This window comes from Carassius auratus, chromosome 22, assembly GCF_003368295.1.
Source record: "Carassius auratus strain Wakin chromosome 22, ASM336829v1, whole genome shotgun sequence".
Lineage (NCBI taxonomy): Eukaryota > Metazoa > Chordata > Actinopteri > Cypriniformes > Cyprinidae > Carassius > Carassius auratus.
In genome coordinates this window covers 18,856,761-18,872,268 of record NC_039264.1, presented here as the reverse complement: position 1 = coordinate 18,872,268, position 15,508 = coordinate 18,856,761, and the positions used below count along the sequence as shown (strand labels likewise).

General features: G+C 39.3%; 1 protein-coding gene across 1 annotated transcript; it reads right to left on the bottom strand.

The window, feature by feature from the left end:
• Nucleotides 1–495: 495 nt before the first annotated feature.
• Nucleotides 496–7,775, bottom strand: LOC113039902 (beta-1,3-galactosyltransferase 2-like). Its single transcript, XM_026198054.1, has 2 exons — nucleotides 7,100–7,775; nucleotides 496–2,901 (listed from the first exon to the last, which is right to left on the bottom strand). The coding sequence occupies exon 2, from the start codon at nucleotides 2,639–2,641 to the stop codon at nucleotides 1,328–1,330; it is 1,314 nt and encodes a 437-aa protein (XP_026053839.1). The 5' UTR covers nucleotides 2,642–2,901; nucleotides 7,100–7,775; the 3' UTR covers nucleotides 496–1,327.
• Nucleotides 7,776–15,508: the final 7,733 nt, after the last annotated feature.

Here is a 15,508-nt window from a genome sequence, read left to right as displayed (position 1 = left end):
TAGTCACTCGAATATGTGGTTAATTAAAATTAGACTGACAAATGAGTAATGAAAATGATAAATAAACCCTTCAAATGTTGCCGGCATCAATTTAATTGGATTACTCTCAGCTAATGTGTTGTGAAGCCCCCCCACTAATTATATATTTTGACCCATAGCAACACTATCTACTTTATCTTTAACGCATTAGTCTTCAGTTCCATCTGGGGAATGATTCTGGGATTTTTTTTTAAGTCTCATTTTAATTTAATGAGTACATAATGGTGATTTGGAAGTTGATAATTCTCCATGATGTTTTGAAATTTGCATGAATTATGCAGATTTTGACAACTAAGACATTTTTAGTTTTGCAAATGAAGGGCGCAACTGTCTGTAAAAGTCAATTAGAAATGAATTACTTGCAATAATGTTTATTTGATCAAATCTCCAGTCTCCCGTCAAGGTTTATGCCGCTGGGGGTCACTGAGGTAACAAAAAATGCTTTCAACTCTTCATGTTTTTCATTGTCTGTTTGAGGGTTATGACAATTTTATTGAATTTGCTTAGCAAAATGTGTTCTGATCTAAATAATTACATTGTAAAATAGGGTTTCTGTTCAGGCTGATAATTATTTGGATAATGTCACATAATTTGAACAACACTGGAAGAGACCACACCTCTGAGACAATGTGCTTAAGAAATACATTTAATAAATAGTTTTAACTTGCCCTAATCAAGGGCAGACCTGTATATTTAGTCTTTGTAAAGCTTTGAAAAATATTATTTGAATCATATCTGACATCTATGATGCAATTAAATTCCATATATTTTCTTTAACACATACCGTTTTTAATTTGGTTTGGTAACTGTAAACCATTTTCAGGTTATAGGTAGATAGAAAAATTAACATCATCTCATAATGTCAGGGGTGGACATCATTGAGAATCAAATGTGTCACAGTACAGATACACCACCATATGATATTACCAATTTTTTCTTCTTTTGTTTACAGAAACAGTGAGGATCTTGATAAAACCGGCCCTTAGTAATACCACTTGATCGTTAGCTTGAAGAGGAAGTTCGGCAGCCTCTTAATATGTCTCCGTTAATTGGCACCTGAAAATGGCGGTACCGCCATCGGATGGTTATTGTTGTGCATGCTAGATATTGCACACATAGATGTCTCTCACTTCCTTTTAAAAAGACAGGATTACAATACATAACATCTCTCTGAAATAAAAATAGTTTTGATTCACAATACCAAAAACACTGTGCTGTTTCCTACCTCATAAACTGCTGAATTTTGCACATGCTGTGGTAACACTACTGCACCCTGAGCCCTGGCTAATCACCGGAAACCTTCCCACTGCAACTTCCTATGGCGTGTTCGCCCGCTCTTATCCTTCGCCATGTTAAGGCAAGGATTGTGCTTGTTGCTTTGCAAGTGACTCCAGTATTTAATGAGTTCGTTGGGCTGGAACTGGTGAGAGGTGATCAGGTGACTGTATTTGCAGCTGGAGTATGACACTCTCCAGTGGTTGAAGAGAAACTCATTTGGTGGTGGCACTGGGTCGATCCGCAGTTTGGCCAGGCAAATTCCTACATACACATCCTCGAGGTGAAGGCGACGAATGCTCAACGAGGCATTGTAGATTTTCGCTGCCATGTCCCCCGAGAACACATAGCCCGTCCCAGAGCAAAAGATAGGATATCTCTCGCTGGAATACAGCTCTGGTGGCATGTACCACTTACTGTCCTTGTTGCGGTTGGGAGCATAGCCTCTCATTAGGTAGCCTGTGAAGTAATTCTGTCGAGGCGCCACGTTTGGCTTTAGCAGCTTTTGGATGAGATATTCTGTGTTGACAAACATGTCACTGTCCGTCTTCATGACATAGCGGGCGTTTGGGCAATAGCGAGCAACCCAGCTCATGCCCATAAGCGTCTTGATGGTAAGGTTGTAATAGGTGTCCAAGAAGTCCTGCTGAATGATGTCATGGTACTGCAAGCTCTCCTCCTCAATGGGGCTCTGGGCATACCCATTCGGTATTCTTCCCAACAGAAAGAGTCGCACAAACCCATAACCCAAGGCCAAGCTCTCGTTGCCCCAGGTCTGTCTGATGGCGTTCCTTGCCTCCAACTGCCTTGGCTCAGCAGCAATTAGCAAAACTAGGAAGGGACTGCTTTCGTTGCACTTGTAGGGCTCATTAAGCAGCCAGTGATAAGGCTGGGCTGCTAGACGCCCTCCCACACCCATTTCCCTGTGCAAGCTCTTGGTGTTGCTGTTAGTGCTCGAGTTGTTCCCGCTCTGCAAGATCTCCAACCCCACTATCCCCCGGGCAGTGATCTCAGCCTGGTGAGAACTGAAATTGAAGTTAACAGACGGTTTGGGGAGCACATAACCATTGTCTTTCCAGAGGCTTCGCAGTGAGCTTTGGTTTCCCTTCGCACGCTCCTTTTGGGGGCGCAAACCCCGCATGGTGTAAACCAAGGGGTTGTCTCGCAACCAACTCCGGCCCTGCAGCAAATCCTGGTGACAGTAGATGAGAAAGAGGGCAAAGACTGAGGCCAGCGAGAGAAGGCCTGCTACATGTGTGCGGAAGAGTGACCGCTTGACATTCCAGGTCATCTTGATGGGGCAGCAGTGACGCCGACGCCACTGCATGATGTAGAGTGGGGCTGCTTAGCAAAGCGCGGCGGTCACAACCAATCACATCAAACATGTGTTGCAAACAGCCTGAGGGTTATCTGAGCTGGCAGATGGGTGTGTTCAGGGCCGCAGGTGGACCTACGAGGGGGATGACAAACTGTTCATGAGAGTTGCAGGAATGCGTTTCTCTGGCCCTCCCCAGTGACAGACGGTCATGCTTTGGGGCAGTTCCCTTCTGAAGGACGACTGCTTCCTCAGACTGATGTATCTGTGCTCTAAGAATGAGGAGAGAAAAACAATGAGTAATACTGAGGAGTGTCTCAGTAAAATGGATAGCAGAATATCTTAAATTACATTCATGAGCTGTGTACAGCTACAGTAAAAGTAATGTTGCCAATGACATCACCTGCAAATTCATTGGTGATTTTTGATACAACCAAGGTTTACGACAGCAAAAATGTTCTCACTACACCACTAACATTATGATTTTCCGGTCTTCTGCATCTGCGGTATATGGCAACACTGTGAGGGAGATTGCTAACGGGGGTCTCTGCATATCATGAGCTAACCTTTACTGCCCTGCGTGAGAGTTTAAATTGAAGGTTTGCACAACATGGCATTCAGGGAGAACACTACTGCCTCAGAGGCCCTTTAAGCCACCTCCCCACCCAGATGCACTCTAACAGCCAGAGAGGGGAAGCATCCGTCAAAATGAATTTTCAGGCTCCAGCAAGCAGTGTTGCAGGATCCGCAGCCATAGGCAGCGAGTGATAACAGCCCTCACCCCTTATTCACCCACCACCTTAAACTTATCAACACTGCACCAGAGGGAAAGTCCTCCCTGCCAGCAATTTCGTCTCTTAACCATTGCTTTCTCACACTGTTATTAGATTCTAGAACTTCCTCCCAGTAATGGTGGTCTAAAAATAGAAGAGAAATTATTACAAAGGTAAGGCAGGGGTCTTGTTTTTGAAAGTCATGTTTTGTTTGGGCTTGTTTTGAGAGCATCAGAAGAGGGAGTGCTTATAAATGTTCTATGACAATACAGCACAAATTGGTGTCCTATTTTATTTTATTTTTCAGAAAGATACGACATTTCATAAATTAGAAGCCAACATAGAGCATTAACATACCATGACAAATAGGTAATTTTAAATAAGATATCTATTAATTATTTTTCTAATTATTATCTTTTATCTTATTCCATTTTCATATACAAATGCAGTGTTGACTGTATTAATCAAGATCACCAATTCAACCCTGTTAACCAACTTATTTTAAGAACATTTACACTATAATATATATATATATATATATATATATATATATATATATATATATTCATTTTTAAAATTTACAGACCATACACATCTATGCCTTAATTTAGAATATATTAAATAAAATAAATACGGTTAAAAAATGTGGGGTTAAGTATCGCAAGTCTTTTATGCACAAAAAGGCTGCAATTATTTGATGAAAAATTTAGTAAAACAAGTAAAATTGTGAAACATCATTACAATAAAAAAAAATGTTTACTACTTTACTACTAATATGGTTTAAAATGTAATTTATCCATGCAACAGCAAAACTACATTTTCAGCATCATTACTCCAATCTTTAGTGTCACATGATCCTTCAGTAATCATTCAAATAGGCTGATTTGATGCTCAATAAATACTTATTATTATTACTCTTTAATTAGCTGCACAGCTTAATATTTTATAGTAAGAATTATCCAGGATTATTTGATGATTGTAAGGATCTGAATTTAAAACAAAAATATTTTGTAACATTACAAATGTCTAAACTGTAACTGTTGGCAAATTGAATACATCCTCACTGAATAAAATTATCAATTTCTTTTTTTTTTATTCTTACTGACTCCAAACATTTTAATGGTACTGTATAATTTGTGTAATGTAATGTTTATTGGTTAAAAACAAAACCACAAGAAATAGGGTTTAAAACTGTATTTATGCATGTCCAAAATATTGGTAACAGGGTTGCAAAAAAGTGCAAACTTCATACAAGCTAACATATAAACCACAGCTCAATTAACATTTAGTGTGACCTTCTGACTTCTTTCACTGACATAATTTTGTAAAATAATTCTACGCCCTATTTCATGCCTATTTTGTGAGTGCCATGTACTATCCTTCCACCTACCTACTAAATGTTTGTCTCTGTGGATTGTTTCCTGTTTTGTTGCAACAGCTGGATCAGAGGATGATAACCTTTTCAACCAAATGTGCTCACCCAGCGTGGGCAATTACAGTAAGATGGAAAGAGGCTAAGCCTGGCTTTACTTTAAAGGTTAACACACTTCAGAACAGAGCGAATGAAATGCTCCAAAGGTTTCCTTTGTCATCCATTTGATATCCTGTAATGAGAGCCTCACTAGAGAACGCTACATACTGCACTCACTTGGGCGCTAGGTGTTTTTGTTTTTGCCAAATTCACTAACATGCTTGTTTGGAGGAACGAGAAGAAATAAATAAATATTCATGTATTTGTAAATGAAAGAGAGGAATTCATAAAATCAGCTGCTTTTTATTTTAGTTTCCAGCTACGCCAGTTTTCGTTTCATACAGTTAGGGAAATTAGGAGCGCGATGTGGTCACAGCGGTCAGCAATTAGAGGAGCAAGACTTCTGATAGGAAGCACCTGCAAACAAAGTTAATATGATGGAGATCAGCGTAATTCAGTAATCAGTCTACCGTACAATAATAAAAGCAGGAGCTTTTTAACGCACTTGCTCCCACATGTTTTTGCTAAATATTTTTTTTCCATAACCAATGCATTGCTGAGAAACGTTTCTAATGACTATCCATGTAAAAACCGTTTTCAATTTAGTAAGTGAAAGGTATCATGTCTCTCTAAATAGGACATGCATTTGCGATGACACCCATTTGTTAGCCTAATATTATGAATAATTTGTATGCATAATAATGTTTTTGTAATTTAAGTTTAGGTTAATGCATTTAGCCACAATCTGAACGTACACCTTTTAACAATAACAAAAATGGCCAAGCCAATGAATAAGTGATAAGAAAGATTCTGGATGGCATTTTAAAAATAAATATACAGAGGGCAATAAATGCAATCGACAATCACAACAAATGTGCACCGGATTCAGTAAATCTCCATATGCGCTAATGATTCTCCCAGATGGAATGATTAATTTGACATTGAGTGTCCCATGTGAAAACACTCATCATAGGTTCTGCATTCGCATAGTCACTGTTCATATCTTTGATGGTTGTGTTATATATATATATATATATATATATATATATATATATATATATATATATATATATACGTATGTATGTACTAGATATGACACCACATTTTAATGTTTGCTTAAGCCTGGTAATATGGCCCTTACTGGGACACATTCTGGCCGTTCATGACATATAATTGCATCCATTACTCAAATGCCAGGGTCTTTAAAAACCTCATTCAGAAGTTTGTGAATGTTCCTTTGAAAGGTGAGTTTAATGAATCATATATCGTGAGGTTGCAGCTCAAAGCATTTTTTTTTTCAGAGCATCTGTCATCCATAACTTGGACTGAGATGAATACCATCCTCCTAGTTCTGCTAAAAGAGAACTGTGGCCAAATTTAACATACACACACACACACACACCTGGTGGAATAATTTGTACAAGACTGAAGCATGCCAGCATACATCTTGGCCCCTGCATACTTCAGCAGTTGTTTCAATTGTCTGTTTGTTTTTTCAAATGTCAATATGGCTTATGTGACTAATGTGACATCTCATCTCCCATGCGAGCAAATAGTTTTGTTGATTCAAGCATATTACTGTCGCAATGTCGGTGCTGAACAATGTCACAGTCCTTTTAACGAACTGCATATTTGATGCGTTACTTTTACTAAAAAGGCCCTGCATTAATCCTTTCGGTTTCTATTTGTATTTCACACCTAATGTTTTTTTTTACTTGGGTAACTTTAAGAAAGATGGTAAGTAGTTTTAGAACATGGGGGCAAAGTCCAACCGGTTCTTTATTAATATCACCGTGACTTAAACGTGCTTGCGAGCAGAGTTGTAGGTAGTGGTTAGCTTGCAAAAGTCCCTCTCACTGGGCAGCGGTGGTGCTTTCCAACATCACTGCTCACAGGTTAGCTAGATCTGGGCCACTTGACCACATTTTCACCAACTGGCAACATTTACCATTTTTCTCGGTTAACCAAAACATAAGAGGGAGGAGGATTGTATCTATTTTTAAGATTCCTGGAGTGAACAGTCCTCAAGCATTTGAATCAAGTCTCCTGCATTGTCCTTTAAGTCCATGCTGTTTACAAACAACTTGGGTTCGAACTACTTACTGATCTTCTTCAGTATGTTATAGGGCTCATAACCGAGCTTTTTACCTTTAGAGGACGGCAAAGATTAATTAGACAAATGAAAAACAGTATTAAATTGAGATATCTATATATTATTAGACCTACCTCACTCTGTGACAGAGTGGAAAGATGCGCGCGCCGTCTGTCGAACCGCACCGCGCGCCATCATTCCTTCCGACACCACCGAAAAACCGACGATAAACCACCTCTTCACTTCCCCTCGCGCTACTCGCAAGAACTTAGGCTTATTTCTTCGTTTTCCATCTTGAAATCGTAGAGCAAAACCCCTCCTTCCATCTGTCAGGAGCTATTGTTGTCTGACGCTGCACACATTAACGTTAGGCTGCATCTCCCGTTAACTGCCACTGAGACCGCTACTTTCGCTCCTTCTTCAGTTAAACAGCGGATGCCTGTAATATGAACAGCGGCTAGAGGCGGGAATTGAGAATTTATGATGACGGAAAAAGAACAAGAACTTCAACGGTCACACTCCGCGTCGCGCGCCTGCAGTCATGAGGTATGTCCAGTGAAGTAAAGGGGGGGGAAAAACATCGGCGGTAAGCGAGTAGGGTGGCTGTCGCGTGTTGTTCCTGCCAGAATATGGCAGCAAAAGGCCTCTCCGTGCCTGGTCTAACGGAACACGACCCTGAAGTGCAGTAGAAGGCAGCAAAGCCTCTCCTCTTTCTCAAATGATGTGTGGGGTGGGCTAGTGGGAGGGGAAGCAGCTGTTGAAATGACGACTCTCCGCTGACTGACTGAGCCCCTGCGACGTCACCATATACTTAAGGGAGAATCCCACGTGATCCATTTAGAATCACTCCCACTCCTCACAAACATAGCCAAACCCTCACTCCTGTGTCCGAGAGCAGTGAATGAACGGATTTAACTCGCCAAGGGGCCAAGGTTTGGCTGGTTAGCTTAAAAATTTAGCCCCTGCTGGTAGATGTCGTAACTACACCATTATGGGGCAATAAGAAACTTTCGCCATTGATGCCATTCAGTGTTTATTCTTACGAAATTTATTTTTTATTTTTGCAATAGTACGCCTATGTATTATATCATGGCAAATGTCGTGAAATGAAGGATCCCCACATCTTTAGACCAGTGAATTTCCATTAGAATTACTAATCTAGTCATGCGTGATTACTATAGCTCGCATATTAAAAATGTCTTGTCACCAACATATTTTACAGCCAATGATTACGTTGATTATATTTCTAAATTGTCATTTTGTAAATTCATCTCCATGTCTGGAACTCACAATTTAGAAATTCGTGGCATTTTTAGGTTTAGTTTTTAGTTGGCACAATACTCCTTGGAGGTACTATTTTAAAGATAACATTTCCACTGTTATTTTTTATAATAATATTAAACATCATATATAGGCTACTAGTTAAATTGAATCAACAAAACAATTACTATGTATGTAAATGGTTAAAAAATAGTATTGTTATCATCATCATCATCATTATTATAATAAAATAAATAGTAATTAAATGGTTAAAAAATTAAGACCTGTCCCAATAACAATGTGTGGCTAGTGCTTGTGTGGCTAGTCCCAGTGTCACTTTGTCTATCAGCCTACAACACATTTCACTTTTTCTAAGGTGTCTAATTTCACTATTTTTCTAATTATCCAATCCGTGGGGGGAAAACTAAAACACTAAAAGCTGACTTGCCCTGTGTCAGCACTGGCTGCAGACTGTTGTGAATACCACGTTAGGTATCACTGTGGTTTCAGAGCCATAGAGAGACTGAATAATTAATAGAAGCCTTCTCGTTGACAGAAGTGCTTTGGGAGCCATTAGCTCAGGTACCTGACCAGCGTGAGCGTATTAGTGAGAAAGAGGTGATTCTGGAGAGATTGATTTCCCCACAAACTTAAAGATCAGAAGCCTCCACATTGAAGGAATGTCAGACTCCGTTCCGCGTTTTGTGTGTGTTCTGCCTCCTGTGTGTTTCCATGCCCTTATATGGTTTTCCTGTTCCTGCTCCCTGATTGTTTCCCATTTGTTTCAAGCTGTGTTTTCTTCATGTTATTATGTTTCATTAGTTCCAGGTGTTTCTCGTCATGTCATTTGCATTTAAAGTGTTCCAGGTCCTCAGTTTTTTTGTGTGGTTTTGTATGTCAACCCCTTGAGTTCCTGTCTGTAGTTGCAATTTTTGGATAAATAATACTGTTTAATGTTAATGCCATTCACCTCCATGCTCCTTCATCTCCTTGTCCCCATCACAGTATCATGACGAGAAACAGTTTACCCACGACTATAACCCATAACACGGCCAGTGCATCAGTTAATGTCTTGTGTATCAAAAATGAGTCCATAATCTAATCATATCACTTTCTCGAGTGAAAAAGTTGTTTAACCTGAGTCAGGAGAGAAATATGCGTGAGCACCATTTACGATCAAATCAGTTCTAAACAAATATGTCAGTGGATTTTGATGTGAGATGAGAACAGGGATATATTTTTTCATTTGAAGAAGCATCATTATGGATTTCTATTTTAGCCAGAAGCGATTGTTAAAATGAAATCGCACAGCATTTTGCTTAACAAGGCACTCATTCACAAGTGAACTCTTATGTTAAAAGCTGCTTTCTAAGACCGTCTATAAAAACTTACTGAACTTTTGAGTTATTGAACTTTTATTTTGAGTACCATGGGCACATAGTGTATTTTTCTAGTTCGCATGGCTTGTTAAGAGACAATAGCTCTCTTCCAAACCTAATGAGCTGAATCACTGCCTACATAAGCAGCTACTTTTTAAGGCAGCATCCTAACTGAAAGGAAAATTAACTTAATGAATGTTTTAATTGTGAATGATTAACTGTTACATGTGTTTGCAATGTGTAATCAAAATATAATAACTGCCCGTCCTCTGGATCTCCACACAAATAGTGATCCGCATGGGAGACCTGACTTATTTATTGTCACTAAACTGCATCTATATTTACACATCGTACTTTTTCAATGCCAAGTGCTTGGCATTCATGGTTATTTTGAATTGAACCCATGACCTTGGTATATCTGGCGCCGTGCTAAGTTAATCTACTGTCCTAAAATAAACCTACTTCAAAAGGCCTTTAGAAATAAATGAATTCACAGGGTTCAATGGATGGGCAGATTACTTCTGAGAATTTTTAAAACTGAATAGAGCACTTCTGAATTAAATGCACCAATTGTTGATTCCAAAAGTGCTTGGTGTTAACATGTTGCTAAGCTAACAGTCTATTTGTAATACTATTTCAGTACTCAATAAAATCAGCAATTTTACCGGGATTTACAGAGGGGCCACAGAATAAAATGCAAAATGTCACTGAATAAAACTGTAAAAGGAGTGAATAAATTCGATTATCGACTGATTTCTCAGAGATGTACAAAACCACGAAAAACACTCATAATAGACTGCTGGAGGTCAAAAGGCTTACTGATATTCTTGATAAAGATGAACTTTAGCAGTAAACAGGATGTCTGTGGTCACTGCTATCATGGCCAAATTAGCCTCAAAAGTGTGAAAGACAGATTTCAATGAGAAGCTTGTTGCTTACACATGCTTTTAAAACGACTAATAATGCTATTATAATGACTAAGCCCCTAATGTCTAAATGAGTTCCTAATAGCCTTTTAACTGTGATACAGTATCGCAGTGTTAATCTGCGACATATCTTATATAAGCTGTGTAAATTACTGTAAAGATGGAGAACTCTTAATGCACTGTTAAAATGTAAAATAGCCTGAAAAATGTAGGGGCTGTTCACACAGAATGCATTTTTGGATTCCACTGCACTGCTCTTCCTTTTTTTCTTTGGAAACATGTATAGATGTGTTTGACCATTGCATTTGCATCTTTTGCTTCATCACACATATGACACGCTCTACATTTAAAACACATTTTACAAACTTAGCTATTCTAAACCTGCATTTTGCACTTTCAGATGCAAAAATGCTTTCTGTGTGGCTCATTAAAGGAAGTTCACCCCAAAATGAAAATTTGTCATCCAAGATGTAAATGACTTTGTTTCTTCATCTCAACAGATGATTCAACCAATCACTTATGATTCATCGCTTATTCAACCAACAGATCCTCTGCAGTGAATGGGTACCGTCAGAATGAGTCCAAACAGCTGATCGAAACATCACACGACTAATCCACACGACTCTAGTTCATTAATTAATATACTGTTAAGGAAAAAAACCTGTGTATTTGTAAGAAACAGATACACGATTAAGATGATTTTCCAGCTTCAAACCTTTGTTTCCAGCTGAAACTTCCTCTATCCATATAATATAGCGTTCTCCATCTATAGCTTGGATGGCCTGAGGGTAAGTACATTTTGAGCACATTTTTATTTTTGGGTGAACTATCATATCAAGTAGAAAAAGTTTCCTGAGGTGCTGCACTTACTCACTTTTTACAATATAAAAAGACAGAGAAGAAAAATGGAATTGAATTTGATTTTATCCGTAATAAATTGTGCTAATTCAAAAATTAACCTTGCAAACTGTTGTGACTCTGCTTTACAAGCCTAAAGAATAATCACTGAATAAAATGTTAAGCTAATGTATATGTTTACTTCACATTTACCTCATATTTTTTTCTAGTGAATAATACAAATGCTGGTCTACTCACATGCAATTGTGGGCATACGTGTGTACGCAAACATCTTCAGCGCCCACAGAACATCATGACATCTGACACACAGTTGTCATCAGCAGAGACCTCCAACATGTTGAGTGCTTCATGTTCCACTTGGGCTGTGCTGTTGCGACCGGACCTCACTCAGCCTTTGTTTACTCTTTTCCAGCATTTGTGCTTTCAACATCAAGAGCAGAGATGAAAGACGACGCTCCGACTTTAGCATGCAAATTGGAGCATGGGCAGCATGGGAAGTGTCGCATCACATAGAGTTGTCGGTTTGATGTGGTAATAAGCTCAAGAAAGAGCCGATACCACAAAACCTATGCTAAACTGAATGCAAGGCCTCAATACATTATTACTCAGTTAGACCCTTTTTGGCTTTGTCATAAATGATTTCACAATTGTTTGTGTATTTAATCTATATGTAACAATTAGCATATGCTGGTAGAGTGTAAAGTAGGTACTTAAGTAATTATGTCATGTTGGGGAAGATGTATGTGAACACCATTGAAATCATGTCTTGTAATCATTATCAATCCTAAAAATGTTGCTTGAAAACTTTAAAATATTAAGTAAAATCAATTTCCCACTATTTTTGACCAACGAATTGAGTTCCCCAATTCGTATGAATTTTTACGAATGACCGACCTTAAATCTCACCCCAAAAGGTCTAGACAAATTGTACACAATCATATGAAATAAAATATGTAAAACAATGACATCGTAAAAATATGTTAAAACAGCATTGAAAAAAATATATAGACATTACTGAGATTCCCATTTACCAATCTCTTAAATTGGGATTGGATATATACACAAACACTTATTTTACACTTATTTGTTAAAAAGTGGCTAAATGGCTGATTACTTTTTTTTTTAGCATTCATACAAAACATTTTCACACATGGATTTTAATGATGCTTTAGTCACCATAGCATGTTTGATGCAACCCTAACCCTAATCAAACTTACTCTTACAGAAAGAGACTCACACAGAGACGCGGTCGGATCAGGGAGCTCCGGGAACCATGGCGGATCCTCAATGGCCCTGGCATATGCCCCCCTCCCCCAAAAAAAATGTATTGGGGAAATCTAGCAATCTCAGGAGGAGTTTGCTCTGCTGGGCGCTCTGGAGGAGTGGTGCTGTCTAACACAGGGTGCTCAGGAGATGAAGGAGGGCTGGACGGAACCAGAGGAGACTCAGGAGATGAAAGATGCTCAGGAAAGTGTCCTAGAGTGGATTCTGGTGTTAGAATGGGTGCCAAGAACCCTAGGGGTAGCACCCTGTCCATTATTGCAGAGAGACATGCTGGAGCAGACTCTGGAGTGGGCTCTGGGGCTAGAGCCGACACCAGGGTGAGCTCTGGGACTGGAGCCTACACTGGGCTTAACTGGAGTTTCAGAGCCCTTCCTGGGCTTAATGGGGGGATCAGGGAAGCGCTTTTGAGGTGCTGGCAATAGAGTGAGCTTTTTGGGGTTGCGCCGACACTGGAGCGAGCTCTGGGGCTGGAATCCTTCCAGGGCTTAACTGGGGAATGGCCGGTGGGCTGAACGGCGAGCCAGTTCTGGATCGAGCTGGACACTCTCCAGACACTGGAGGATTCCCTCTAGCTCTGTCCTGTGGTGTCTGAGAGGTCCACGGAGCGATGGTAGTTGGTCCCAATCCAGAACAAAAGAGTTGAGTATTGAGGGGCGGCAGTGGCTCAGTGGTTCATGTAGATGGTCTACAAACCGGAAGGTTGGTGGTTTAATGCCCGGCTCCACCTGACCAAGTTTTGAGGTTTCCTTGAGCAAGACACCTAACCCCAGCTAGTCCCGATGAGCTGGATGGTGCCTTGAATGGCAGACACCGCAGTTGGTGTGTGAATGGGTGAATGTGAGGCAAATTGTAAAGCGCTTTGGATGGCCATGTGGTCTGTTGAAAGTGATATATAAATGCAGTCCATTTACCATTTGTTGCATTGTCGAGCCCCGTCCATACTGCTAGCCCGCAGAAGTCTCGCACAAACTCCACCATTGGGAGATCTCGGTGGGCCAGGTCGGCGATGCTCTTAGCGATCTCCATTAATCTGTTGTGGTCCGATCTTGTTATGGAAGGAGACTCACACTGAGAGTTCTGTGTACAATGAATTCAGTGAGTTCAATTAATTAATACTGTAACTTGGGTTTCACAGGAGACCGTGGAAGGGGGACGGAGGACACCTCAGATGAAGGGCAGAATGGGGAATCCACAGAGCTGAGGACTAGAATGGACACAGGAGAAAACACTGGAGGAAAATATAGCTGTTAGGTAAGTTCTTCAATGAATCACAAAGATATCAGAGAGGGAGTCCACTTCACACAAACAAGATCGGACATTGGAATGGTGTGAGGTGTGTGCTTATGAACAGGAGCTGGGAGTGATTAATGATCTGTGGCAGGTGCGTGTGATCAGAACTCAGGTCAAGGTGCTCGCTGTGATTGGGAGGTGATTGAGCCTGGCCGATCCGTGATAGATACCCGAATAAGCTAATCAATGTCTTCAAGATCATTAGAAAGCTACAGGCAGGTGTGTTTGATTAGGTTTGGAGCTGAACTCTGCAGGACAGTGTTCCTCCAGGACCGAAGCTGCCCAGTCCAAAACTACCCGTTTCAAATATTTATGATATTAAGTACATTATATTAAAGTACTTCTAAAAGATTGTTCATAGGTTCATTATTGATTTAAAAAGTTGAAATTCCAATGTTTAAGTTATTTTTTGGGGCTGATACAAACAAAAACAAATGCTGATATTACATTAAAGGGATAGTTCACCCAAAATTCCAAAGATGAACAAAGTTCTTACAGGTTTGGAACGGCATGAGAGTGAGAAATTAATGACAGAATTGTAATTTTTTCATGAACTGACCCTTTTATTATTAAAAAATATTTTAATCGCAAAGTTTAAGTGATTTGGCGGAAAACAAGTGTTTTGTAGATCAAGAAGTTTAAATAATTATTTTAGAAAAGTACACAGTCAAGAAAGTTGAACTGTGTTGTTTAAAGTTGAAAGTTGTTTTATGAATATAAAAACATTGGTTAATTGTAATTAACAGTAAAACATTACAGCATATTTAAAAATAGTATAATAGTATTATATGGATACAACAAGATAATAACATAATAAGTTGCATAATACCAAATTACAGTTCAAATTTAACAGTTATTTTTTTAAACATTTAAGTACAATTAAATGTGGAAGCGTTTTTACTTTCAACATATTTTTGACTAGAGTTGACTTTTAATTGAATAAATGTTATGAAACCAAAGCTTGTATTATTATGCGTACTGTACTTGCACTCCACCATTTTATTCGATAATAAGCACATCATTCTGACAGGCCTGCACACTACTGCGGCTTAAATCTAAAACTAGATCTCGACGCAGATTAGTAGTGGCCCTCAAAGTAAAAAATTAATCAAATTCCAATGGCTTTGAAGTTCAGGATCACTGTAGAATTCTCTAGAAGTGAAATTAGGAGCCTGAAGGAAAAGAGAGAGAGAGAGAAAAAACATCCATGTGATTTTCCATCACTGTTTGCTGGGAGGAAGGTTTTCACACTCAGAGCAGTTGGGTCTTTAATAACTTAATAGGGAAAAATACCTCCTACGCGGTGTATCTTCACATATACAGATAAGCTTGATTGTCAGGGATTGAAGTGAGAAAAAGGGGCAGCTGCATTTTGTGGAATGAACCCCAAACCACGCATCCACAACAATTAGAGAGATTAGTCGTTATTTCCATTAAGTTTTCCTTGTCTAGCTTAATGAGCTTCCTCGTAGAATACCAGCTTCCAGGGAGCTGTTGTATTGTGTGACAGTGTGTACAGTTTATACTAAGCACTAATGGAGCATTG

Coding starts and splice junctions, on each gene's coding strand:
- LOC113039902 (XM_026198054.1), bottom strand. CDS start 2,641: ATGCAGTGGCGTCGGCGTCACTGCTGCCCCATCAAGATGACCTGGAAT.